General features: G+C 46.5%; 1 protein-coding gene across 1 annotated transcript; it reads right to left on the reverse strand.

Moving 5' to 3' along the window:
- Positions 1 to 1,714: 1,714 nt before the first annotated feature.
- Cpne9 (copine family member 9) lies at positions 1,715 to 25,840 on the reverse strand. The gene is made up of 21 exons (XM_076841253.1): positions 25,725 to 25,840; positions 24,852 to 24,949; positions 24,257 to 24,297; positions 24,082 to 24,128; positions 23,894 to 23,997; positions 23,399 to 23,435; positions 22,876 to 22,952; positions 16,242 to 16,305; positions 16,029 to 16,132; positions 15,777 to 15,881; positions 14,338 to 14,379; positions 13,949 to 14,024; positions 13,788 to 13,841; positions 13,083 to 13,144; positions 12,200 to 12,246; positions 11,605 to 11,786; positions 11,206 to 11,333; positions 5,274 to 5,376; positions 4,686 to 4,743; positions 3,942 to 4,015; positions 1,715 to 1,977 (listed from the first exon to the last, which is right to left on the reverse strand). Exons 2-21 carry the CDS (start codon positions 24,917 to 24,919, stop codon positions 1,792 to 1,794), a joined length of 1,659 nt encoding a protein of 552 aa, XP_076697368.1. The 5' UTR covers positions 24,920 to 24,949; positions 25,725 to 25,840; the 3' UTR covers positions 1,715 to 1,791.
- Between the last annotated feature and the right edge of the window lie 1,859 nt (positions 25,841 to 27,699).

A 27,699-nucleotide genomic window follows, 5' to 3' on the forward strand; every position in this document is an offset into this window, starting at 1 on the left:
ATCACAGTAAAATTGAAATTTCAGGAAGATGTTGGCTAGCTAAGATTTTGGGGTCTGAACTCAAACTGATGAATTACTGTGCAGAAGTGACTTATGGGGCTGGGGTTGTGGCCCAGTGATGGAGCGCTTGCCTAGCATTTGTGAGGTACTGACTGGGTTTGATTCTCAGCACTGCATGTAATTAAATAAATAAAAGGTTCATCAACAACTAAAAAAATATTTTTTAAAAAAAGCTTAAAAAAAGAAGTGACTTATCCTCAGTGCCAGTTTCCTCATGTATAAAATGGGGATAATATTTAGCACCTCTTTCTCTCTCAGGGTTATCCCAAGAATTAAAAGAGGTGATGCTGGGCCTGGGGTTGTGGCTCAGTGATAGAGCACTTGCCTAGTATGTGTGGGGCACTGGGTTCAATCCTCAGCACCACACAAAAATAAATAAAATAAAGATATTGTGTTCATCTACAACTAAAAATTTTTTTTAAGAAACAGGTGATGCTTATTAATTACCTAGCACAGTATCCAATATGCAGTGAATGTGCAAAGAAAATATTAGCTATTATATTAGTTCAAAAATTTCAGAATATGGGGCTGGGGTACTGGCTCAGTGGTAGAGTGCTTACCTAGCATGTGTGAGGAACTGGGTTCGGTTCTCAGCATTGCATATAAATAAATGAATAAAATAAAGGTCCATTGACATCTAATTTTTTTTTTTTTTAATTTCAGAATAGTGGGCTGGGGTTGTGGCTTAGAGATAGTGCTTGCCTAGCATGCGTGAGGCACTGGATTCCATCCTCAGCACCACATAAAAATGAAAAATAAAGATATATAACTAAACCACCTACAACTAAAAAATAAAATATAAAAAATAAATAAATAAATTTCAGAATAGTGGTGCATGCCTATAATCTAGTGACTTGGGGGGCTGAGTCTGGAAGACAACTTCAAAGCCAGCCTCAGCAACTTAGGGAGGACTTAGGCAACTTTAGCAAGATTCTGTCTCCAAAAAAAAAAAAAAATGTTTTTCAAAATAAATGAATCAAAGTAGAGTGATACAGAATCATCTTAAATCCAACCACTTTGGAGGTCAGAAACCTCCAAAAGATATGCGCCTCTCTCTGCTTATTTCTTTTCTCTTTTTTGAGCAGTAGAGGGGATTGAACTCAGGATCTTACATCTTACACATGCTTAGGCAAATATTTTACCACTTGTTTGCTTCTTCTTCTTCTTCTTTTTTTTTTTTTTTTGTACTGGAGATTGAACCCCGGGGCACTTAACTACTGAGCCATATCCCCAGCCTTTTTTATTTTTTAAAAAAGGTCTTCCTAAGTTGCTGAGGCTGGTTGTGAACTCACAATCTTCCTCCTCAGCCTGCAGAGCTGCTGGGATTACAGGCATGTACCACTTGGCCCAGCATTTGCTTATTTCATAAAGTGTTGAAAAATCCAGGTGATTGGAAGAATGTGTGTTAGTATGGGGATTAACCCAGCTGAAGATGTCCTTGATCCCTCCCTCTTGGGGTGGCCCCAGATCCAGGGTCCTCTAGTCTTGCTCTCCAAGACCCATGAGACTGAAGTAGAGTAAAGATCATATTTATTACTGGCATGAAGTCAGGCAGGTGGTGATAGTGCCAGGCCCTTCTTCAGTTGAGGGGGTGAAGGGCTCTTCCACCAGCGCTGATTCACCTAGTTGGCACTCCCAAGGAGGTCCAGGGCTCCAAGGCTCCAGGTGCCTCTGGCTTTCCGCAGTAGGTGACAGGCAAGCAGAGTGCTAGACATTGGATATGTGGACTCCTCAGGGCTGTTCTGGAGCTGGGGTTGGGCTGGAGTTAGCAGGGGGTGGGGGTCGAGGCTGGATGTCCCTGGTACGCATATAGGACAGCAGCTGCTCCGGGATCTCAGCCAGTACATCCTTGGCCAGTCTGGCCATACTCAGTACCTGGTTGCCGGATCGGTCAACATAGTCTCGGAATGGGACAAACTGGGATAGGCACAGACAGGAAGGTGTGGGCCATGACCAGGGAAGAGATAGTAAGGAGGTGTCATCTCTAATCTCCAGCGTCTGTTTCCCCTAATCTTGGACAGATGTCTACATTCATTTTTTCCCCATCCTCTTTTTGTTTTGTTTTCTGTGCTGAGGGATGAACCCAGAGATTTGTGCATGCCAGACACATGCTGTACTGCTGTGCTGCATCCCCAGCCCTCCACCCACTTTCCTTCACCTTCTATTTGCTCTTAATCCATTCCAGTCTGGCTTCCCACAGTCCACTGAAACTGCTCTTGCTAATGTCACTAGAGCCCCATGTTGCCAAATCAGTCCAGGCAGAAACAACTTTCAGGCCATGTCTTGCCATACATTTCTTTGCCTTTCTGTTACATTTGGATATCATCCTCCTGGACACATCCCACTCCCGAGGAGGCCCAGGGAAGGGAGTTGGAGCAAGAGGGGAGCAGATATCTCAAACTCAGTGTGTTCCTAACTGAATTCTAGCTGTTTCTGCCAAATAAAGGCTAATAAAGGGAGGGAGAAGTGAAAAAGAAGGAAAAATTATTCCCTGATGAGTCAGTCCAGGATGCTCTTTTTAGAAACATAGACCCACCCCGTCTATTTTTAAAATTACTTTTAAATTATTTTTATTTTTTCTTTTGAGATGGGATCTCACCAAGTTGCCTAGGCTGGCCTCAAACTTGTGAGCCTCCTGCCTCAACCTGCCTTGTAGCTGGGATTATAGGTGTGGGCCACAGCACTCAGTCACAGCCTCTTTTTAAAGGTCCAGAGCCAAATATTTAGTTGCCCACACCACCTCTCTGTTCAATTGACACAGATACCTCAAACTCAGTGTGTTCCCAACTGAATTCTAGCTCTTTCTGCCAAATCTCCTCCTCCAGCTTTTCCCTTCCCAGTCAATGAGACCATTACTCAGTTGTTGATGAGGAGAAGACTGAGTCGTCTTTCAAGTTACCCTCACTCTTTGTCACTATCTAATCAAATCATCAAATCTGGTGACATTTTCTTAGATATTTTTTAAACCTGCTACTTCTCTCCATCCCCACTGCTTCCGCCCTCATTCAGATCTTTACCATCTCTGCCACTTCCAAGGCTTTCTCACTAATCAGTCTACCTGCCCTCTCTAACCCTGCCACAGTCCACCCTCCACCAGCAACCAGAGGAATCCTTTTAAAGTGCAGATATGACTATCTCACTCCCTTATGTGAAATCCTTCAAAAGCTTTAGAACAAAGCCCCAGATCTTCACTGTGAAGGGCAAGGCCCCTTCTAGTCCTTTAGTGTGATCCTGTCACCCTCCTCTGAGCATCCAGGCCTAAGGACATGCTGCTTCCCTGTCTGTAAGCTTATAACTTCCTTGAGGACTCAGCACAAGTGTCATTTCCTCACAGAAGCCTTCCCCAACTACTAAGTCAGATACCCTGCTATTGGCTGTCACATGGCATTTGCTATTTATTCCTTCTAAGCACTTATCACAATCTCATCAGATATTTAGCTATGTGGTTATTACCAGCTGCCTCCACTAGAGGGCAGGTACCTTGGGGATCTCCTGCAAGAGGGATCCACCAAGGTGGCAGCAACCTTCCAGCTTGAAAAGAATGTGTTCAGAGGAGCTGTGTTACATGCCAGTAATCCCAGCAACTCAGGAAGCTGTGGCAGGATCACAAGTTCAAGGCCAGCCTCAGCCTCAGCAATTTACTGAGATCCTCAGCAACTTAGCAAGATCTTGTCTCAAAAAAAAAAAAAAAAAAAAAGGCTGGGGATGAACTCCAGGGATATTGTGCCCCTGGGTTCAATGCCCAGTACCAAAAAAAAAAAAAAAAAAAAAAAAAAAAAATTCAATGAATGAGAAAGGAAGGTGATTAAGAAAGCAGTAACTTCCTACTTGGCCTTTCCTTCCCACTGTGCCTATCAGCTCTACCATCTCTCCACAGTTACCTGGACAATGTCTCGCTCTGCATAGCGTCCCCTGGAGGACACACGCACATCATCGCCATCCAACTCTTCCATTGCTGCAGAAACAATACTGTAAGCTGATTGGCCTCTTCAATCCCACCCCTTCAAAATCATCATGCGAAAGTCCTACAAATATTAGACGCTACTTGGAGTTGTTATTATATTTTTAAAATTTTTTTCTTTTTTTATCAGTTGTTGATAGACCTTTTATCCATTTATGTGTGGTGCAAAGAATTGAACTCGGTGCCTTATGCATGTGAGGTAAGCACTCCACCACTGAGCTACAACCTCAGCCCTAGAGTTATTATTATTATTAAAAAAATTTTAAGTTGCCAATGGACCTTTATTTTTTATTTATTTGTTTATATATGGCTCTGAGAATCAAATCCAGTGCCTCACACATGCTAGGCAGGCACTCTACCCTTGAGCTACAATCCCAGCCCTATTACTACTACTACTACTACTTACTACTACTGCTACTACTGCTACCACTACTATAAATATTACTGTGCCTTCCCACACATTCAATCCTCCCCAGAGCAGCAGGGGAAAAATATTGGTATTGGCATCTCCAAACTTAGTTATGAAGAGGAAATGAGCAGGTTTGTGACTCAACCAAGGTTTCATCAGGTCATTCACCCTGTCTGTTCGGTGAATCAGGTCAGTGCCTAGACCTTTCCCATCACCCCAGTTCTTAGTCCCCCTAATGGACACCCCCCATCTTACCCTCAAACATGGCTGGTCCCACACCCACAATAATGATAGACATGGGCAGCGAGGAGGCCTGTAGGGAGAGAGGGGAATTGTTGGAGTGAGCAGCCATAATAAGGGAGGTGACTGTTGGGAGATAATTCTCCCTGTACATCTTATGAGTAGAGGCTCTGATTCTCTTTGTTCCAGACTATTTTTAAAGGATGTGTATATGTCAAGTGGCTTTGAAAGATACACTGTCTCTTCTATCCAGTATAATTTGAAAAAGGTCTCCCACTGGAACACAGGGCAGCATGCCTCCTGCCCATTATAAAAGATTCATGTTCCCTAAATTCTAATAATGCAACCTGCAGTGATTCCAAGTATCATCTGGCCATCTTCACATCATCCTACTGGAAATGGAACTTAGAGAATCAGCATGAAGGCTGTTACTCCAGCTACTGCTTTTTCTGGGAATAACAAAGTTTCATGAATGCTGTATCTTCTGCCAGCATCCATGAAACTGGCAGGTATAACTTATTATATTACAAGGAGGATAGAAATCTCAACTCCATCACAGTGTTAGCAGTGACTCCTCCCTGCCAAGCCCTCCTCCAGACTCACGCTGACGATGGCCTCTTTGGTCTGTGTCATGTCAGAGATAACCCCATCAGTGATGATGAGCAGAACATAGTACTGGGAACCATCAGAGATCTTGGCTGCAGCCCTGCATGAGAGACCAAGATCAGAATTCAGCTGAAAGTCAGAGAGGCCAAGGGGACACTCCAGCCCCATAGTTTCCACAGCCAAAGTGTGAACAGTGGGCAGGAATAGGGGCTTTTGAAGCCTGTGTTCTTTTCCCTGACCTGGCTGCCTGCCCCTGACTTACACTTCCCCATTAATATTTACTAAGCACTTACTATGGCAGGAAATATAGAAACATAAGAAGGGAAAGAGCAAATCCTCCTGTCAGCCCACTGGAGGGAACAGACAGACATTGATCCAGAGACTACTCAAAGAGGTGTAAAATTACCATTGTGGCTGGGCTCAGTGGCACATGCTTATAATCCTAGCAACTCAGGAGGCTGTGGCAGGAGGATCACAGGCTCAAGGCCAGCCTCAGTAACTTAGCAAGGTCCTGAGGAACTTAGCAAGACCTGGTCTCAAAATAAAAAATAAAAGGAGGTGGGGATGTAGCTCAGTGGTAAAGCACCTCTGGGTTCAATCCCCAGTACCAAAAAAATAAATAAAAATCACCACTGTGATGAGCGCTGTGATGATGGGGATGCTGCTCGGACAGTACATAGCAGGGGATCCTGACAGGGTCCTGGAGGCCAGCAAAGGCTTCTTTAAGGAAGTGATGTTTAAAGATGAAGGTGAGGACTGGGGTTGTAGCTCAGTGGTGGAGCCCTTGCCTAGCACTTGTGAGGCACTGGGTTCTATCCTCAGCACCACATAAAAAATAAATAAATAAAGATACTGTGTCCATATACAACCAAACAAAATATTTTAAAAAATAGATGGAGGTGAGGCTAAGTGAAGGGTGGGACCATTCCAGGCAGAAAGAGTACAGCATGGACCAGTAGCTCTGTGGTGGGACTACAGGAAGTTCACCCTGTCTAGAGGACAGGAAGTTAGGGTGACAGAATGGACTGTGTGGCTGTGGGGACCTAGGGGCCAGACCACACATCACACCAGGCTTCATCAACCTCTGGGAAGATTTATTTTTTTCTTTTTTGTAGTACTGAGGATGGAACCCAGGGTCTCATGCATGCTAGGTAAGCTCTCCGCCATTGAGCGAAACCTCCTGCCCCATTTTAATTTATTTTTTTAAACATTGAGACAAGGTCTTACTAAGTTGGTCAAGATGACATTAAACTTAAGGTTCTCCTTTTTCAGTTTCTTGAGCAGCTAGGATAATAGCCCTGAGCCATGATATGTGGATCTCTGGGAAGATTTTGATATTCATATAAGACCAGGAGTGAAGGCTGAAAGCTTCTCTTTCCTGCTCTCATCCGCTCCCTCTCTTTCCTCCTCCTCTGCTGACTCCATCCATTCCCTGTAGTCTGACAGCTGTTTGGAATGCTCCTTTTCCTTCTCTCACACATCATCTTTGAATTCAGGAGTTTTCCATCTGAAGAGGACTTCAGAAAGCACGAGTCCAGTCCCCTTATTTTACATATAAGAAAAAAAAGGAGGGGCTAGGGATGTGGCTCAAGTGGTAGTGCACTCGCTTAGCATGCATGAGGCACTGGGTTCGATTCTCAGCACCACATAAAAATAAATAAAGATATTGTGTCCATATGAAACTAAAAAATAAATATAAAAGAAGAAAAGGAGACTGAGATTGAGGGAAAGCAGACCCTGGTCTCTCGACTTCCTGTCTTGGATTAGAAAGGATAGATTTGTGCCATTTAGATTAATGAAGTTATCTGGATGCAGTGGCCCACACCTGTAACCCCAATGATTGGGGTGGCTGAGGCAGGAGGATTGCAGGTTCCAGGCCAGTCTCAACCACTTAGGGAGATCCTGTCTCAAAATAGAAAATTAAAAGGACTGAGGATGTAGCTCAGTGGTAAAGTGTCCCCTGGGTTCAGTCCCTAGTACCCCAAATAAGAAATTAACTAATTGCAAATTAATTCATTAATGAAATTAAATAGGATTCATAACTCAGTTTCTTGGTCACCCTAGCCATTCAAGTGTTCAATATCCATATGTGACTGGTGACTACCATATAAGATAACACGACTATAGACCGTTTTCATCACAGCTAAAGTTCTTTTGGGCCTGATCTCAAGAAGTCAGGACAGGCATGACAAGCAGAGTGCAGAATTCACATAGCTCCAGCTCAGTTTGTCTAAGGCCCCAAGTGGAAGTGGATCATAATCCTCATGCTCATGATCCTCCTTAACAGCCCCTGCCCACTTCCTAAATTCTGGCCTTATCCTCCTTGGAAGCCAAGCCTATTGCTTTCTCTCCTCACTTGCTCATTTCCCAAATAGTCATTGTCCGCCCTCCATGTGTCAGCATCAAGCTCCATGCTGCACATGTAGAAAGAACAGAATTTCGTCCTGGGGCAGGCAGACACTTGCACCTCTGAGATGAACTGAAGTTAGGGCTTGAAGGATGTGCCAGGTGACCTAGGACTTCAAAAATGAATAGGGTGATGGCAGGGAGGGAAGTGTTCCAGAAAGAAAGGATGTCAAGTGCAAAGACACAGCATACTCTAGGAGTACATGAAGAACCACAAAGGAGTGGTGAAGCTGGCACCCAGGACAAGAGTCCTCTCATGAAGGGATCTGTTTGTTTTTGTGGCCTGGAGATAAAACCCAGGGCCTATAATCCCAGTGACTTGGGAGATGAGGCAGAAGGATCTCAAGTTCAGGCCAAACTTAGCAATTCTCTATTTCAAAATCAAATTTTAAAAGGGCTGTGGGTACTGGAGTTGTAGCTCAGTGGTAGAGTGCTTACCACGCATGTATGAGGCAATGGGTTCCATCCTCAGCACCACGTGAAAGTAAATAAATAAAATAAAGGTATTGTGTTCATCTACAACTAAACAAAATATAAAAAAATAGAGTGCTCCTGGATTAAATTCCCAGTACATTAAAAAGGGTGTCCACCTTGCAGACTGGCAGTAAAGATTAATTTATTATTTTTCTATGGTACTGGAGGTTAAACCCAGGAGTGCTCTACCACTTTGCTATATCCTCAGCCCTTATTGTTCTAAATTTTAAAAATTTTGAGGCAGGGTCTTGCTAAACTGCTGAAGTTGGCCTTGAACCTGCCATTTTCCTGCCTCAGCCTCAGCCTCCCAAGCCACTGGGATTACAAACATGTGCTTCCATGCCGGCTCTTATTCCTCGTTTTAGATTTATTTATTTATTTTTGAACTAGGGATAGAACCCAGGATCTCATTCATGCTAGGCAGGCATTCTACCACTGAGCTATATCCCCAGCCCTTATTCCTATTTTTATTTTATTTACTATTATTATTTTTTGGTGGCGGGAATTGAACCTAGGGGCGCTATACCACTGAGCCACATCCCCAGCCCTTTTCATTTATTATTTTGAGACAGGGTCTTACTAAGTTATTTAGGTCCTTGCCAAGTTACTGAGGCTGCCCTTGAATTTGTGATCCTCCTGCCTCAGCCTCCCAAATCACTGGGATTACAAATTTGAGTCACTGCTTCCCCCTTTATTCCTATTTTTAAAATGAGAAAACTCATATTCAGCAATATTAAGTAGCATCCCCAACGGGTGATGAAGTTGAAGTCCAAGCCTATTCTTGACCAACTGAACTAGAGCCTGACCTCTGGATACCATCACTCTCCATTTCTGGCTTACTCCCTGGAGGGTGGGAGATCCACTCTACAGTCAGATCAGCGCTCCCTGATGTGCCCCTGTGCTTCTCACCTGGTATTCCTTCCACCAGGATTACCTGCTCTTCTTCTCTCGTAAAGTGCGGCTCTCCCTCTAGACTCAGCTGAGCAGTCCCCTCTGTTCCTCCTCCTGTTCCTCTCTCCTCTAGGGTACAGCCATAGCCACTAAGATTGCCTGCCTGCTCCTCTAAGAGGGTTCCCGAACCCCAGAGGGCACCAAGGAGCTCCTCCATCCTACTGCTTGGTTTGGTGGATAAAGCTAGATAACTAGAAGTGAACTTAAAACACCTTTAAAAGAAATTACAGCTAACATGCAATGTGAGAAGAACAGCAAATTTGCATGAATTTTTAAAATTAAACACAGAGACTTCAAAGAGATTCTCAGCCTGGCTGCTTTGGGTTGTGGCCCCAGATTTCCCCAGGGGGTATAGTCTCTTGACTTTGCTGACAGGTGACTTGCTAGAAAAGTCTGGGAAGCTCTGGCCTACAGAAGGTAATGTTTTATTTATATTTCTATCTCCTGCAACAAGGCAGGGACTCCCAAGGGCAGGGACTAGGTCTGATTCATCTGTGAATCTCCAGTGCCTCAGCAGAGAGCTGAGCACCCTGCAGGTGGCCTCTGCATAGTAATAATGATAATAATAGCAACAGCAACAGCTGACATTTACAGTACTTATGATGTGACAGGTACTGTTCAAGGTGCTTGACATGTATGTGTTAATCAGTCCTCATGTAGCCCTGCCATGAAGATATTATTATTCTCATTTTGAGGAGATAGGCACAGAGAGATTAGGTATTGAACCCAGAGGTGCTCTATCACTGAGTCACATCTCCAGCCCTTTTTATTTTATTTTGAGACAGGATCTTGCTAAATTGCTGAGCCTAGCCTTAAAGTTGCAATCCTCTTGAGTCACTGGGATTACAGGCATGTGCCATTGCACTTGTCTCCTCTGTATATTTTTATCCTGAAAACTTGGAGAGTTTTAAATCTACCATTAACTAAGCACTTACTATGGGCTAGACCACTTCTTACATGGTTATCTAACTATTTTTTTAAAAATTGTTTTTGTAGTTGTTTTTTTAAATTTTTAATATTTATTTTTTAGTTTTTGGCGGACACAACATCTTTGTTTGTATGTGGTGCTAAGGAATGAACCCAGGCCGCACGCATGCCAGGAGAGCGCGCTACCGCTTGAGCCACATCCCCAGCCCTATTTTTGTAATTGTAGATGGACAGAATTTGTTTATTTTTAAGTGGTGCTAAGGACTGAACCCAGGGCCTCACACATGCTAGGTAAGCACTCTGCCACCCAGCTACAGCCCCAACCTTAATGATTTTGTTGTTGTTGTTATTACCTAACCTCTCAATAACCTATAAAGAAACCACTACTGCCTAGCATGGTGATGCACACCTAAAATCACAGTTACTCAGGAGGCTGAAGCAGGAAGGTTACAAGTTCAAGGCCAGCCTTGGCAACTACATAGCAAGACCCTGTCTCAAAATAAAAAATAAAAAGGAGGCTGAGGCAGGAGGATCGTGAGTTCAAAGCCAGCCCCAGCAAAAGTTAGGCCCTAAGCAACTCAGTGAGACCCTGTTTCTAAATAAAATACAAAATAGGGCTGGGGATGTGGCTCAGTGGCCAAGTGCCCCTGAGTTCAATCCCTGATACTGCCCCCACCAAAAAAAAAAAAAAAGAAAAGAAAAAAAGGGCTCAGTGGTAGAGTGCCCCTTGGTTCATTCCCTAATACCAAAAAGAAAGAAGCCACTACTGTGATCCGAAAGTGGGGGTGGGGGGAGAAAGGGAGGAAGGAAGGAAGAAAGAAAGGGAGGTACTTAAAAAGACTAAGCTGCTTACGCTCCTGTGGTTAGTGAGAGGTGGAGCAAGGATCTCACACCAGTACCTCCACCAGGGTAGGCAGAGTCTCCTTCCTTACGCAAAGTCAATACCGACTCAAGGTCAGGGTCCTCATTCCCACAGACAAAGTTGGAGTAGTTTATTGACACCTTCTCTATCCCACAATAAGTTATTAAGTAACCTTGTTGTCCCAAGGCCTGTCCCTACACTGAAACTTTTTCCTAATCTCTAAAACCCAGTTCACCTTAGAGTGAACTTGGGGAGGCAGTTCCCCATCTGGGCCCCATCGCTGACCCTAGCCACCGCCAGTTCCCTTACCTGGCCACCTGATTGATGACAGGAGCAAAGTAGGTGGGCCCATAGAGCTGCACAGTGCGCAGGCTCTGGAAATAGCTCTCCAGCACGCCCTCGATGCCCGCACAGTTGGGATCCTCATCATTGTTATTCTGCCAAAGAAGATGTCCTGCCAAACTGAGCCCAACCAGGGTACACCCAGGAGTGCTCTGATCCCAGCTTACCCCTTCCTTTTGCCACCAGTTCCTTTCATGCACCCCTCCAAACCCAGCCCTGCCCTCCTTCCCTGCTCTGCCACCCTCTCACAGCTCCCTGCTCCTCTGAAGTCCCTCACCCTTCAAAGAAATGTACATAGAAGAAATTTGTCAACTTGTGTGGGCCAGACACCAGGGCACGCAGTGTAGTCTGTGACCCATACCATACCAGGGGGAACTGGTGAGAGATCCGTCCCTCTGGGGGCAGCTTGGCCCCAAAGCCATAGGCTGGGAAGAGCTTGTCACTGTCATAGTCCTGGATGATCTCTCCCACTGCCTTGAGGGCCATGGCATAGGCGCTGAGCTGGTAGGGACTCATGTAGTGCAGGGAGGTAGGCTGCAGGGGATTCCCTGTAGGGACACAGGAGCCTCAGCCTCATGGTCACCTGGATCATTCACCTTTCACCTGTTTATCCTTGTATGTATCCATCCATCTATCCATTTATCCACCTTCTACCCCATACTCCCTCATTATTATTATTAGATATCAGAGATTTAACCCACTGAGCCACATCCCCAGCCCTTTTTACTTTTTATTTCAAGACAGGGTCTTGCTGAGTTGTTTAGGACCTTGCTAAATTGTTGAGGATAGTCTTGAACTTGTAATCCTCCTGCCTCAGCCTCCAGCATCCACTGGAATTACAGGCCTGCACCACCTTGCCCAGCTGGGTGGGTAAATTCCTATACTCAGGTTGGAAGTGAGCCCAATCCCTCAGGACTCCCCTGGAATCCTCCCATCCCTCGTTCCCCCATCCATGCCTCACCATTGGAAGCCGTGAAGTCAATAGCCACTGTGAAGTTGAGCTGGGTCCTGTTGCAGAAGTTCAGGGATAGAGTAGTGAGGGACTAACAGCTATGACACTAGCAATTCTGAGACATTATTATACATACAGCTCACTTGTGGCTCGTGTTCAATGCAGATACTGACCCAGGCAGTCTGGGTGGAGGTGACAAACTCCCTAGGCATGCTATTAGCGCAACTATGGACCCCACTTTGGGTAGAAGAATTGAATGCTTTTCTTCCTTTCCCATCATACCTCATATTATTTTATCCAGCCACTTATCACTTATCTAGCCCCTTGTCATTTATCTGTGACAAGTGTAGTACATGTAATATAATTTAACCCTTATTATAGCCCCAAAGTAGTGATTAAACTTTCCATTTTACATAGGAGGAAAGTGAGGTTCAGAGAAGCAAAGTACATTTCCAGGTCTGCCTAGTTTCTCTGAGTGGAGCAAAATGTCCCCTGTAGTCTATGTAGCTTTTCCCTCTCTTGAACTCTGCTTCTTCTCTAGCCATCATTCCCTGCTCCCCATTCCCCCTCTAGGTGCTGGGATTAAAACCAGAGCCTTGTGCATGCCAAACACATGCTCCATCCTGAATCCCTAGCCATAGCTTTTATAGAAAGGCATTTGGTTACTGGGGCCACCAGTGGTGAGCCTTGATCTGGCAGCCATCCATAGGGGGCGTGGGAAATAAGGACAAAAGGCAACCCCATGAAGAAAAGTCAGAGGGACCACACTTTGCACTTTACCTAACAGTCAAGTTAGCATGCTGAGTAGTTTACAGTCTCATTGGGCCCTGACCATTTAAAGATAGGAAAACCCACTGTGGGGCTTTCAGCCTACAGCTGGTCTATGACTCACCCTCCCTTGATGTAATCGACAAAAGTGAATTCAGAGTCCACAGAGAAGGAGAGCAGCGTCACCTGTGGGATAGAAGAGGCGGCCCTGCCACTCTGGAAAGGGCAGTTGGGGCAGCAGAAGGGAGAGAAGCTTCATAAAGCTTTGGAGAGAGGTTCCTGCTGGGAGGCACATGATTCTACTCCTGCCCCACCCTGTCCCCCATCTTCCCCTGACTTTTTTTTTTGGTACTGAGGACTGAACACTGAGTACATTTCTAGTCCATTTCATTTTTATTTTGAGACAGAGTTTCACTAAGTTGCCAAGGTTCCCACTCATTTGCCCAGGCTGGCTTTGAACTTGGGATCCTCCTGCCTCAGCCTCCCTGGTTGCTGGGAATACAGGTGTGCCCTACCACATCCAGCTTATCTCCCACCCCCTTCTGTAAGAAAAAAAGGGGAAGCTGTCAGAAACATATTTGGATTTCCAAAAATATATTGAATTTGGAAACTTAATTTAAGGTGTTTTTTTAATTTACTTTGCAAAAGTTTAAAAATCGAAAAAATTTTCCTGGATGAGAGAAAAAACAAACTTAAATGGAGCCACCTTGTACCCACCATTACTATATCCAAGTGATCTGCGCCCATTGCCTCCCCCTGCTCCTAATATTTGTCACTGGGACAGAGACAGGAGGACCCGAAGGGGGCTAAAACTCTAGGGAGCACTCACTGTTCCCGAGTTGACATATTTCTTCTTCTTACATTTTTTCCGAGGGTTGAGTACCTAGAAGGAGGAAAGTAAGAGTGACAGTGGAAATGGGCATGGAAGGAACTGTAGGCCGAGCACACTGGGGCAGAGGCCCAGGTCACCCTGCACAGCCTGATTCTCACCTCATATACCGTGAACTGGTTCTGGGCCTTGCTCAGCTCCCGGTAGCTCGTGGTGAACTCACCAATGAAATCATGGCTGTAAAGAGGACAGAGGTGGGTCAGCAGCCGCTGCGCTGGTCTGAAGCCAGGCCTGAACTCCGCCAGTTATTCCCCCTATTCTAAGCTCCTACTTGGACAGCAAGGCTGTAGGGGTAGGGCCAGGCGGGGAAGAAAAAGGAGATAGCACCAGAGAGACAACTGAGGGGTCAGCTGTACCAAGACCCTGACATCTATTCATCACCCTTCCTGGCTCCCAAGGCTGCTTTGGGGTTCCTGGCAAATGTACCACATATAATTAGGGAACTGCTCTGATTAAGTACAGGAGCAAGGGACACATGGAGCTGTCCTACCTTCCATCTCGGTCCCAATCATACACATCAATCTTCACTGTTCTGAAATGCATAAGGTAAATACAGGCAGGATGTATAGGTTAAATCCCAGAGACAAACCCAGTCACTTAACCATACACTAGTCACCTCAACCCAGCCATTTGTCCTTCCATCAATGTGTTCATTTTTCTTTCTTTTTTTAATATTTATTTTTTAGTTTTAGGTTGACATCATATCTTTATTTTATATTTATGTGGTATTTATGGATCAAACCCAGTGCCTCATGCACACCAGGCAAGCGCTGTACCACTGAGCCACAATCTCAGCCCCAATGTGTTCATTTTTCAATCTTCTGTGCATCTTTCCTTCCTGAGTCCATGCGTATACCAAATCACCACTAATTACATCATGACTACTTGTGCTTTGGGAACCACTGTTAGTATTCTTTCCCCATTGATGGGTCTTGTTGTATTCCAGGCACAGTTCTCAGCACTTTCACAAATTGTCTCATTTAATTGAACAACCACTCTGCGCAAAATAATTATTCACACTTTTGGATAAGGAAATGGAGATATGAAAAAAAAGAGTCACTTGGCTAAGACCTCATGGTAGTGACTGAACTGATATTTAAACACATCCTCCTTCCAAAGACTTAGTTCTTAACTGCCATACTTAAGTCATCACATATATCTGTTAATGTGTCAGTCCATCCAATCATCTAGCCACCCACCTAGCCATTCATTTGCCTTTTTGTCAATTCAACTGCCTCTTCCTCCATCTCTTTATCCACCAAACTATAAGCCATCCATTGACTCCTATTACACAAAACACCCACCTGTCTGTCCATTCGCCCACCCAACCAAACACCCAACCACGTAACATCTGTCCGTTTGATTATCCACTCATTTGCATAACCATCCAATTATGTATCTCTATCTGTGTGCCCATCCACCCTTCCACCTTCCCTCCTACCCACTTATCTTCACACTACCCATTCATTAGTTTCTTTGGTAAGCCTACTACTTTACACCCACCACCGACTAACTCATCCACTAATCTACCCATTTATCCGTTTACTATTCATTCATCTGTCCAACCCTCAATCCACTTGTCACTCCATTTATCCTTTTCTATTACACCTGTTTTTTCACTCATCCATTTGTCACTAATAATCCACAGATTCTCATATGCCCATCTATCACCCATCTACCAGCTCATCCATTTGATCACCCATCCATTATCTGTCCATCCACAAGTCTACCCATCAGTCCCATTATCCATTCACCCATTCATTCACCTTCCCATCCACCATTCACCAGGTGATCTACCTATCTGACCATCCATTCATGTATCTGCTCATCCATCATTTCTTCATGTGCTCTTTCATTCACCCATTCCAATGCCCTGGGGCCCAGGAACCTCACTGTTATATCCTGGTCCCCACTCATGTTGAAGCAGACCTGTCATAGTCTCCGTTGCACAGGGCCCGCACGGGGATGCTGAAGGGCTGCCACACAGGATTCAGCGTGTTCTTCACAACCTCTGTCTTGTGGCAGATGGTGAACCTGGAGGAAAGCAGGAGTACTAGATCCTGACCTAGGGGTAACACTGAGTCCAGAGATGGGCCCAGCACTTTCAGAGATTCCTGAGAGTCCCACTTGTCAAGCACGTGCCCCACACCTCGCCTAAGACCTGTGAGAGCTGTGACTCACGTGCCATCTTCATTGCTCCTGTAGAACACAAGAAAGGGATCTGATTTCCCAAAGAAGTCCTTTTTGTCCAGCTTGTTTGCACACAACTGCATGGTGGCAATGTCCTAGGGATGGATAAAGTTGGGCTGTTGAGACCCAGCCTTCAGACAATCCGCTCAAGGGACTAACAGTAGAGAAGGGAGCTCCTGCATCTAGCATGTGGCCCCTACTGACCCGACAATTGCTAAGCTCCTCTGCAGTCAGCAGTATGGTCCCACACTTCTTGCCCGGTACACCCCTGGAAGCAGAAAAAGCCTCTTAGTGAGAGGACTGAGGGTAGATGACAAAGACTGGGGCAGCCATTCGAGGGTTAGATGGGCCAGGGGACTCCATCTGCCATTTACTGACAGTCTCCTAAATGTGTCTCCTCCTGTCCTAGATGATCTTGTGGGAGAAGACCTGACTTTGACTCAGGAAGGATCTAGCTTAACCAAGGGAGACATCTCATAAGAATAGTGTGCAAAAGACATGGAAGTTAGAGTAAGTGGTCTCAGGGTGGATTTTGTGACTTTCAAGCTGTGTGACCCTTGACGAGTTACTTCCCATTTCTGGATCCTTAATTTTCTCCTCTATGAAATGAAAATCATGACCACTTGTAATAGGCTATGAAGATATATGAGTAAGCGAATGGAAAGAAAAGCAATTTGTAAGCATTATAGATAGGAAGTGGTGTTCTTTCAAGCAGAACCTGGAACCTATTGTGTCCCAGGTGCTCTGGGACAGCTCTGCTAGATTCTGCCCTCAGCTTTCAGCAGGACGTGGAATGTCATAGTAGAGGATGACCAGTTCTGAGTATAACAATTCTGAATGAAGAAGAGGACTTTCTATCTAGAACCAGGGACAAAAGTTTGTTTTTTTAGGTCAAAGTGGCTTTGTTTTCTGAAGACAATGAAGAGTGAGATTTAAAAAGATGAGGGGAAACCGGATATAGTGATGTATGCCTATAATCCCAGCAATTTGGGAGGCTGAGGCAGGAGGATCACGAATTTGAGGCTTGCCTGGGCAACTTAGCAAGACACTTTATTTATTTATTTATTTTTTTGGTACTGGGGATTGAACTCAGGGACACTCAACCACTGAGCCATATCCCCAACCCTTTTTGTATTTTATTTAAAGACCACCTGTAATAGGCTATGAAGATATATGAGTATCTGGGTCCTTAATTTTCTCCTCTATGAAATGAGAATCACAGCAGCTTGGGAGGCTAAGACAGGAAAATCACGAATTTAAAGCCAGCCTCAGCAAAAGCGAGGCTCTAAGCAACTGAAACCTTAGAGCCTCGATTTTGCTGAGGCAGGTTTTAAATTCGTGATTTTCCTATCTCAGCCTCCCAAGCTGCTGGGATTACAGATGTGCACCACCATGCCCAGCAAGACCTTGTCTTAATATGAAAAATAAAAAGGGATAGGGACATAGCTCAGTGGTAAAGCACCCCTGGATTCAATTCCCAGTACCAAAAAAGGGGGGTCACTGGGACCAGGTGCAATAGCACCTGTAATCCCAGCAACATAGAAGACCTCTGAGGCAGGAGAACTGCAAATTCAAGGTCAGCCTGGGCAATGTGGGGAGACATTCTGTAATTTAGCAAGCCCTGTATCAAAATAAAAAGGGTTGGAGTTATAGCTCAGTGGCAGAGTACCCCTGGGTTCAATACCCAGTACCTATCCCTCCAAACACACACACACACACACTCACACACAAAGACAAGGGAAATCTTGTCCTCTTCTGACCCCAGGAGGGACATTTCCATATGTTTACAGGGTACATACAGAAATGCATATTCCCCACTTGTCTTGGTTTCCCAAGCAGAAAGGGATCTTGTTGATATGGGCCAGTGATTCCTGACACCCAAAGTGTGGAGAAAGAAAGCTGGGTCAGGAGGTTCAAGCCCTATCTCTAACTTGCTTGTTAGAGATTTTCCCTATCTTTCAGATGAGAGTGTCAAGCAGTTTCTTTGACTTCATCAGCTTCTGGATCTTCCCTCACCTTGATATACTTATTTGGCAGAATCCAGCTGACTGCCTAACCCACACTGCACCTGTGTAACTGAACATGGCCAGAGGAAAACACATAATCATGCTAGTTTTTTTTTTTTTTTTTTTAATTGAACCCAAGGCATAGCACATGCTAGGCAAGTATTTTACCACTGAGCTACACCCCCCATCCCAAATGTGTGTGTTTAATACTTACTTTGCTTGTTTTGGGTACTAGGAATTGAACCCAGGGGCACTTTATCACTAAGCTACATGCCCAGCCCTTTTTATTTTGAGACATGGTCTCATTAAGTTGCGTAGGGCCTTCTAAATTGCTGAGGCTGGCCTCAAGCTTGCAATCCTCCTGCCTTGGCCTCCCAGGTCTCTGGAATTACACAGTCCCTGGCCCCAGCCCAAGTTGGTCTCATTTTTAAATGTAAGATCATGCACTGCAAGAAGGCCCTTAAGGGCTGGGGGCTTAGCTCAGTGGCAGAGCACTTGCTGAACTTGTACCAGGCCCTAGGTCCTATTCCTAAGCCCACACACACACACACACACAAAAAAAAAAAAAAAAAAAAAAAAAAAAAAAACACACACAAAGAAGAAGGTTCTTAATGCTGCCTGATAGTCATACTACATGTCCCCAAGCCTTCTATGTGGATGGAAGTTTCTCTCTTTTTTCCTCAAACCTCTGTAGCCTCCTCCACCATCCTCACTCTTAGCTGGTGACCTTGTTTCCTACTCACTGACAAAACTGAAGCAACCAGAAGAGAAAGTCCACCCACCACCACACCTCCCCTGCCACCAGTGTCTTCACCCACACAACTGTGCCTTCCCACAGTTGCTATAAATGCATGGTGCTTGTGCCTCTTTATCCCCCTGCCGTGTACTTTATCCCATACCATCTTGTCTGCACAGGGACATTGCTCCAGCAAGTTTGCCCTCTTTTTATTTTATTTTATTTTGAGACAGGGTCTTGCTAAGTTGCTGAGGCTGGCCTTGAGGTTGGGATCCTCCTGCCTCAGCCTCCTGAGTTGCTGGGATTACAGGCTGTGCCATTGTGCCCAGCTCTCCCTTCTTTTGCTGCATCGACTTTTCAGTATCTGTTGGTTCATTCCCATCAACAAAAAGTGTGATTTTTCTCATGTTAAAAAATGTCAAACCTATTCTAGACCTCACTTCCTGCTCCAGCCATCTCTTCTTTTCTCTCTTTTCAGAGAGAAAAGAAAAAGGCCTTCACTCCTAGTTCCTTCTTCCATTCTCTTCTAAACCTTTCTAATTTCCACCTCCCCTTCAAAACTAGCTTGTCAGGCTGGCATGGTTTCTCGCACCATCCTGTAATACCAGTTATTCCAGAGGCTGAAGCAGGAGGATGGCAAGTTTGAGGCCAGCCTGGGAACTCAGAAAGACCCTGTCTCAAAATAAAAAAATAAAAAAGGCTTAGAATGTAGCTCAGTGGTAGAGTGCCCAGGGTTCAATCCCTGGTACTAAAACAAAACCAAGCAACCCCCCCACAAAAAAAAATCCCAAAATGTTCACCAGTGTCACCAGTGATCTCCATATTGCTAAATACAGCAGCCAATTCCCAATCCTCATTTTATTGACTGGTAGCAACATTTGGCAGGGTTGGTCACTCTCCCCTCCTTTTTTTTTTTTCTTCCTTGCACAATATTAAACCCAGAGCCTCAAGCATGCTAAGTGCGTGCTCTGCCTTTGAGCAATTATACCCCCATCACCCTTCTTAAAAAAAAAAATTACAAAAAAAAAATTAAAGGGGCTGTGCCTGTGGCTCAGCGATAGCACACTTGCCTGGCATGTGTGAGGCACTGGGTTTGATTCTCAGCACCACATATAAATAAATAAAATAAAAGTCTATAAACAGTTTTTAAAAATTACCAGTTTCATTGCAACATGGCTACTTTTGTGAGGGTGGGAAGTATGATCTTTTTTAAAAAAAATTTTATACTTGTAGATGGACAGAATGCCTTTATTTTATTTGTTTACTTTTATGTGGCGCTGCTGATCAAACACAGTGCCTCACGCATGCTAGGCAAGCACTTTGCTGCTGAGCTATAGCCCCAGCCCAGGGAAGTATGATCTTAAAACAATATTCCATTTAAGGCTGTTTATACAGAAATTGCTCTCATAACTGATTATCCAAAATATCTTTAGTGCTGCAAGACTCACATGGTAAACCCCAAACTTTTTCACTCATTCAGTAGTGTACGCTCAGTGGAAAACAAAAAGGCATTAATAATAGCTATTTCTTGGACTGGGGCTGTAGCTCAGTGGCAGAGTGCTTGCCTAGCATCTGTGGAGGCACAGGGTTCAATCCTTAACAACACATAAAAATAAATAAAAATAAAGGTATTTGTCCTTCTACAACTACAATATTTATTTATTTATTTTTTTTAGAGAGAGAATTTTAATATTTACATTTTAATATTTTAATTTTAATATTTATATTTCAGTTTTCGGTGGACACAACATCTTTGTTTGTATGTGGTGCTGAGGATCGAACTCGGGTCGCACGCATGCCAGGCAAGCGCGCTACCACTTGAGCCACATCCCCAGCCCAACTGCAATATTTAAAAAACAAATAACAACTATTTCTTTTAAGAAGATATGCAGGTAACAGGTACCAAGTCTTATGGCCTTAAAAGAACATCTAAGACTCACGTGACATATTTGACACCTCTCCTCCATGTCTAATAGAACTTATGAAATTTAACATGGCAGACTGAATTCCTGATTGAATCCTTCTCCACAGCTGGTTCCTCCCCTTGCAACCATCTCAACTGGTGGCATAACCCATCTTTCCTGGTGTTCAGGTTAAAGGCCTTGGTCTCATCCTAATTCCTCTTTTCCTCTCATAACCATATTCAATCCGTCAGGAATCTGTTGGCTCCATCTTTGAATCACACCCAGAATCTGATCACCTGTCTCCTCCTCCACTGCTACCACCCTGGATTACTCTGACAGCCTTCTGATTGGCTCCCTAGTTTGACCTCTGTCCACCCCAAGTTCCTTCTCAACCTGGCAGTGGGGTCACCCTTTGAAAGCATGGTCAGAGCATGTTTCACTGCTCAGAATCCTCCAGTGACCTCCTCTCACAGTACAAGTACCTGCAGTGGCTGGCAAGCCCATAGGTGACTCTCCAACCCCAGCTCCTCCTGCCACCTCCTCCCTCAGCTCTAGCTACTCATTTTTCCCTGCCCTTCTTTGGTGTTCTGGAGATTGAACCCAAGGGCAGTTTACTACTAGCCACCTTCCAAGCCCTTTTTATGTTTTTTTTATCTTTTAAATAATTTAACCTTTATTTAATTTATTTGCTTTTATATGGTGCTGAGGATCAAACCAGTGCCTCATCCATGCTAGGCAAGTGCTCTATCACTGCACTACAGCCCTAGTGGGTTGTATTTTTTATTTTGAGACAGGGTCTTGCTAAATGGTGAAGTGGCTGAGGCTGGTCTTGAATTTGTAGTCCTCCTACTCCTGGACTGCTGGGATTACAGGGGTGCACCACCTCAACCGGGTTCCCACTGTTCTTTGAATCCTAGGCTTTTCTCTGTGGACTCCCTCACCTCCATCAAGTTGTGGCTCCAAAGTTACTAGTCTGTGAGGCGTTCTTGACCAGCCTACTGAATACTGCACCTCCCACCTACCCCGCCATTCCCTCTTACTCCACTCTACTCTGCCTCCCCTTATGTAATTTACCTACTCATGTCTATTTTGTACTGTTTCGTATGCCTTACCCCCAACTAGAGCATAACGTTCCTGTTTTTTGTTCATCATTGCAACTCTGGCCCCTTGAACAGTGGCTGACAGAGTACGTGCCCAGTAGAACTGGTGGAATGGGGGATCCCTGGAGCCTGGAATACTGTTGTATTCAAAACAGGCTAATAACATCATGAATGTAATGGAGATGCTGAGGATTTGATTTAGTCAGAGGAAGCTTCCCAGTGCAGAGAGGCTTGGAAGTGGATCTTAAAAGTTGAATCAAGACCTGGGCATGGTGGTGCACACCTGTAATCCTCCCAGATCAGGAGGCTGAGACAGGAGAATCACAAGTTCAAAGCCAACATCAGCAACTTAGCAAGGCCCTAAGCACTTACTGAGACCCTCTCGCTAAGTGAAATATAAAAAATGCTGGGGATGTGGCTCAGTGGTTAAGCACCCTGGATCCAATCCCCCAGTACCAAAAACAAACAAACAAAAAACATTTACAAAAATTGAGGGGCTGGGATTGTGGCTCAGGGGTAAAGCGCTCGCCTAGCATGGGCAGGGCCCATGTTCAATCCTCAGCACCACATAAAAATAAAGGTATTGTGTTGTGTCCATCTACACCTAAAAAATAAATATTAAAAAAAAATGTTGTTGGGGCTGGGGATATGGCTCAAGCGGTAGCGCGCTCGCCTGGCATGCGTGTGGCCCGGGTTCGATCCTCAGCACCACATACAAACAAAGATGTTGTGTCTGCCGAGAACTAAAAAATAAATATTAAAAATTCTCTCTCTCTCTCTCTCTCTCTCTCTCTCTCCCTCTCCCTCTCCCTCTCTCTCCCTCTCTCCTCTCTCTCTCTCAAAAAAAAAAAAATTTAAAAAAAAATGTTGAATCAGGTTTAGAAAAAGAGTGACAGTGATAGAGGATGTCAGGCCTGAGACTGATGTGGGCACAGCTCTAGAGATGAGGCTTTCTCAGGGGCCTGATAGGAGCTGGTGAAAGCTCCCTTTAGGGGCAATCCCAGTCTCCACTGATTATCAATTAGCAGTGTCCTAGGGAGGGAAATTTGGTGGTGCCCGGTCCTCCCCTGCATCCCTTCCCATTCAGCTCACGTGAGGGGTCGCTCTACGCGGCTGCCCTGGCCTCCGATCACTTCTCCTAGAGCCAGGAAGGCTTGTCCCAGGAAATCCTGTGCCAAGACACCGGAGTCAGCAAGACGGGGAAGGGGCCCGAATCCCAGCCCAGTCCTGGGGACACAGCTGCACTTGACCAGGGTAGTTCTGAGGCGGTGAAGCATTGCAAGGCCACCGCCCTGCGTGTGCTTTAATGGATCCTGGAGGGAAGAGGTCTGCAGACCAGGTGTGCTTCTTGGTCAGTAACGGGTCCCACCCCCATCCCCTTGTCCTGCTCTCTCCAGCCTCACCTTCTGCAGGTCCCAGCGCGGCCGAGAAGGAAGAGAAGCAGTGAGTAAGGGGGGTGAGCAGGAAACCCAGGCAGGAGCAGAAGAGGGCAGGGAGAGTAGATTAGGGGCCTCAAGAGAGTAGGTCGATGGGTAGGAGAAGTTCTGGGGAGGTTGTTGAATACATCTGAGTGCCTTTTTGCGCCCTGCCAGCCCACGAGGGGACGCTCGCTTACCGGTTTGGAGATGTTGGTTTTGGAATCGACGTTGTACCTGGGGAAAAAGCGGAACTGGCGTGGGGTGGGCTATGAGGGAGAGAGACCAGAAAGGGATCTTGTTGGCTAATACTGGGTGGAGGGAGGGGAAGCCTGGGATGGAATTCAACTTGGATCTCGTTTGAGACAGGTGTTAGGGTCGCAGTCAGGACTGGTTAGAGACCAAGGGGGGGGGGCGGGTGCTACTGAGAGCGGAGTCATATGGTAGGGGGCCACCGCCGAGGTGGTGCTAAATTACTGGTTGGGATAGTGGGCAGGGCCGAGTCTGTAGAGTGAGTGAGACTGGATCTGGCCTGGGGGCGACCTAAGATTAGAGTGGAGCAGTTCAAAGTGGGACCTAGCGTGGCCTGGGGGAGGAGCCAGGCCCAGAGGCGAGGCGGGGGCGGGACCAGCCAGAATTGCAGGCGGATCCAGGTCGGGAGGCGGGTCAAGCCAGAACTCTGGGCGGGGCCTCACACATCGAAGCGCAGATTTTGCTTTTCTTCAAAGAAATAGTCGAGGACGAATTTGCGCACGAAGTCTGGATTCAGCGTGTTGTCAATCACCTCGGTCCGTCCGAACTGGGCGGGGGTACAGAGGATCAGCACTGGGGTGCGCCAGGGGACAGGAAAGGCTCTGGGCTGAAAGGGGGCTGTTGGACTCACCTCCCGCCACTCCTGGCTGGCCCGAGTCTGGGTGTAAAGCACCACCACTGCGGGTGGGGGGGGAAGACGGAAGGACATCAGGTCGGCCCGCACCCCTCCCACCCCTCCGCTGCTCCCACCTGCCCCCTGGGTCACACCGGATCCCAAGTTTCCCCTCCCAGTCCTGGAGCCTTACTGGGGTCGGACTTGGAGAAGGTATCGAGGTCTAGCAGATTCCTAGAGAAAAGCGACAGACAGACGGACAGAGGGTGAATCATTCTGAAGCCCACCGCCTGGACACTGCCCCAAGTCGGGCATCCGGAGGAGGCACGGGGCTCCAGTCGCACCCACCTCCTCCGTTACTACCCCTCAATGTGTTGCGGGGATGGGGGTGGGGTGGGGGTCGTCAGCGCTGTCAGCACTCTGGACAGCTACCAGAAACCTCTGCCCAGGAACCAAACCTCTGCAAACTAGATGCATATGTGCCCACATTGTCTCCAAGAACCCAGAAAAGGGGATTCACCCCAAAACTTTGTCCTCCCGGGGCCCAGCTCCTACCGGATCCCAACGACCCACCCGTTGAGTCAGTCAGTAGACTGAGCCCTCTTGTGGGGTGGGGTTGCCCAAGGAGAGCCCTCCTCGATCCTGCTAGCGACTCCCATTTTCAGCCGTGATCCTATAGTTCCCTTGCCTCTCCCCCCAGAGTCTAGCCTCTATTTGCGCTGAGACCCGCAGCAGCTTGGGGCTGGGGCAGTGCCAGTGCCTAAGCCTCCCCAGCGCGGCCCGCTCACCGGCAGGACACGGTAATTTCAATCTTGGTGGCTGGGACGCTGCGCTCGGTGGCTCCTCCGAGAGACATGGCCGGTCTTGTGGCCGGAGCCGCGGGAGGCTGTAAGACCCCAGCCGCCGGGGTTAGGGGCGGCGGCAGCAGCGGCGGCGAGGCCGGCCCATGTGCCGCCGCAGCGGCGGCGACGGCGGCGACTGCACTCCTTCCAGCACTGCGTGCGCTCCCGCCGCTTGCTCCCTAACAGTGGCCGCCGGCAGCAGTGGCTCCAGATGGCAGCACAGCCCCGCCCGGCCCTGCGGGCGGGCCCCCGCCCCATTGGAGCAGACGGGAGCTGGCCGGGGAAAATTACCTAGATCCCACTTGCAACCTACACCTTAGGAGACTTGCCACTCCACGACCCTGAAACCCAAGCCCCCGGAACTGTCCGTGGTTCTGAACTATTTGGGGTAACTGGTGGGTGTTGGGGTCTTTGTCTCTTCCTGAGTTTCTCCCTCAACAAACTGTTTGTTCCTCTCCCTATTCCTGGCTAAACTAGGTCTCTGAATATGAAAAGTTACATTTTTCTTATTACCTGTGTGACCTTGGGGAAGTTGCTCAACATCTCTATGGCTTGGTCTCATTGATGGAAAGGTCATAATAGCAGTTACTTGGGGGACTGTAAAATTTTATCTAGATAACCCAAGGGAAGGATTTGGCACAGAGAAAGTGCTCAATAAATGTTCACTGGGGGGCTGGGTTGTAGCTCAGTGGTGGAGTGCTTGCCTGGTACATGTGAAGCACTGGGTACGATTCTCAGCAGCACATAAAAATAAATAAAAGAAAGGTTTAAATAAATAAATAAATGTGCACTGGTATTATTTGACATTTGAATACTCACACTGATGACCTCTTTTGTGTTAGGAGTCAGATCAGATGGCTGGGGTGAAGTTCAGATGTGGCACGCTTGCCAAGCATGTGCCAGGCCATGGATTCCATCCCAGCACCACAAGAAAATAAAAATAAAAAGGAGAGAGATCAGGAAATAGTGACTTTTAAAAGACTGTAAGAACCCTCTGCTTATGCCTTTGAATCCTCTTGATACTGTCATGATGCAGTCTACTCCAGCCCACATATAAAGGAGGGTAGTGGTCACTCAGGCCCTCCCTCACTGGACATGTACACCAAGTGCTGCTTCTAGAACCCCAGAAGCCAGACCCTCCATTATGGGCAGCTCCTTGGGGCAGGGATTGTACCAGGCCACGTTGCCTCAGACCTTCTAAAAGATGAAGACTTCCAACCCCAGCAACCCTACGGCTAAACCTCAGCAGCCCTGGAGTCTGTGCAGACAAACTGGCTCCTCAAGGACCCAGGGTCCACTCAAGCCTGTGAACAACTTCTCCCACTTCAGCTGGGGAGTGCAGGCCCTACTACTGCAGCTCAAGAGTTAGGGGCACAAGAAAGGAGTGAGTGCTCCTTTCTAGGTGGGCCTGGGGGACTCTCTCCCACTCCTGAGTCCATAAAAGGGGAAGCTGTAGGAGGAAGTCAGTGTCGAGGCTGCACCCAGCAAAGGTCACTGCTTTGTCTGCTCTGGAATGGGCACCTCACACGGCATTCATCATCCTGGCTGTTTTAGTCAGCTTTTTCATCCCTGTGACCAAAAGACCCAACAAGAACAAATAGAGAAGGGAGTTTATTTGGTACTCACAGTTTCAGAGATTTCAGTCCATGCCCAGATTCCAACATTGTCTCACACATGAGCTTTTGGGAGACACCTCATATCTAAACCATAAAACTGGTGTCAAGTTGAGCCAATGTTTATATGACAATGCTCTGATAAGATCTGGAGACTCGGCTGAAATGTCTCCATTGATCTTCTACTGCAGGAAAGGAGAGCCACCAGGGAGTGCCACCTGAAGAGCTTAAGCTTACTCAAGCCAATTGCTTTTACTCCTAGATGCTGGAGGAGCTGATACCAGGAGTCGGAGGCACCAATATCCGTAAAGTGTCATGCTCCATGCTGCATAGGAGGGGAGTCTGTCCATCCACACATTTGACTTCAAGTAGCGATGGAGGGCATCCTTGTTGGGACTACCAAAAAGCACAAGATTCTCTCCAAAGAGCAGGTGGTCACTGTTCATGAGTCGGCATTCGTGGCTGGCTGGCTGCTGGAGCACACAGAGGCTGTGGTGAATGCAGGTTGCAGGCCCGAGCACCACAGGACTGGGAAACAACAGCTTGGGAAACATCTCATGTTTGCTTCATGAAGGAAGAGCCTGCAACAGCCATGATCCAGGCTCCACACAACAGCAGAAGCTAGGATGCCCAAGGCAAGAGTGGGTTGTCTTACATCTAAGCTGAGGCTTAGGTGTGACTCAGAAAGTCACAACATGGCTTGGGACCACTATCCTCATCCACCCTTACAGTGAAGGGCTTCGTTCACTGTGGTTCTAAAGTGACTGACATGAATGCGAGCTGAGTGCACATGTTGGAAACCTCTTGTGGAGAGTCATGAACTTGATGAGAACTTATTGCAATTACCAGGGATGGAACCCAGAGGTGCTTTAACACTGTGCCACAGCCCCATCCTTTTTATTTTTTGCGACAGGGTCTAAGTTGCTTAGGGACTTCTGGCTTTGAACTTGTGATCCTCCTGGCTCACCCTCCTGAGCTGCTAGACATGTGCCACCGCACTGTGCCAACCGGTGATATTATAAGGAGCTTGAGAAAGTGAGTGGATCATGACTGTTGTTGAGTGACCAACAAGGAAGCTGTGACTATTGGGAAGTGGGTGCCCATTCTCAGTTGAGGGCATGGCTTCCAATTGTACCCTCCAGGAGGACTGGTGTGGCACTGAAAAAAGTGGTAGGAGCCTG

This window comes from Callospermophilus lateralis, chromosome 20 (genome assembly GCF_048772815.1).
Source record: "Callospermophilus lateralis isolate mCalLat2 chromosome 20, mCalLat2.hap1, whole genome shotgun sequence".
Lineage (NCBI taxonomy): Eukaryota > Metazoa > Chordata > Mammalia > Rodentia > Sciuridae > Callospermophilus > Callospermophilus lateralis.

Coding starts and splice junctions, on each gene's coding strand:
- Cpne9 (XM_076841253.1), bottom strand. CDS start 24,919: ATGTCTCTCGGAGGAGCCACCGAGCGCAGCGTCCCAGCCACCAAGATT. Junction 22,953..23,398: donor AAACCAACATCTCCAAACCG/GTAAGCGAGCGT, acceptor GTCTTGGCACAG/GATTTCCTGGGACAAGCCTT. Junction 14,025..14,337: donor GATTGGGACCGAGATGGAAG/GTAGGACAGCTC, acceptor TCCTCTTTACAG/CCATGATTTCATTGGTGAGT.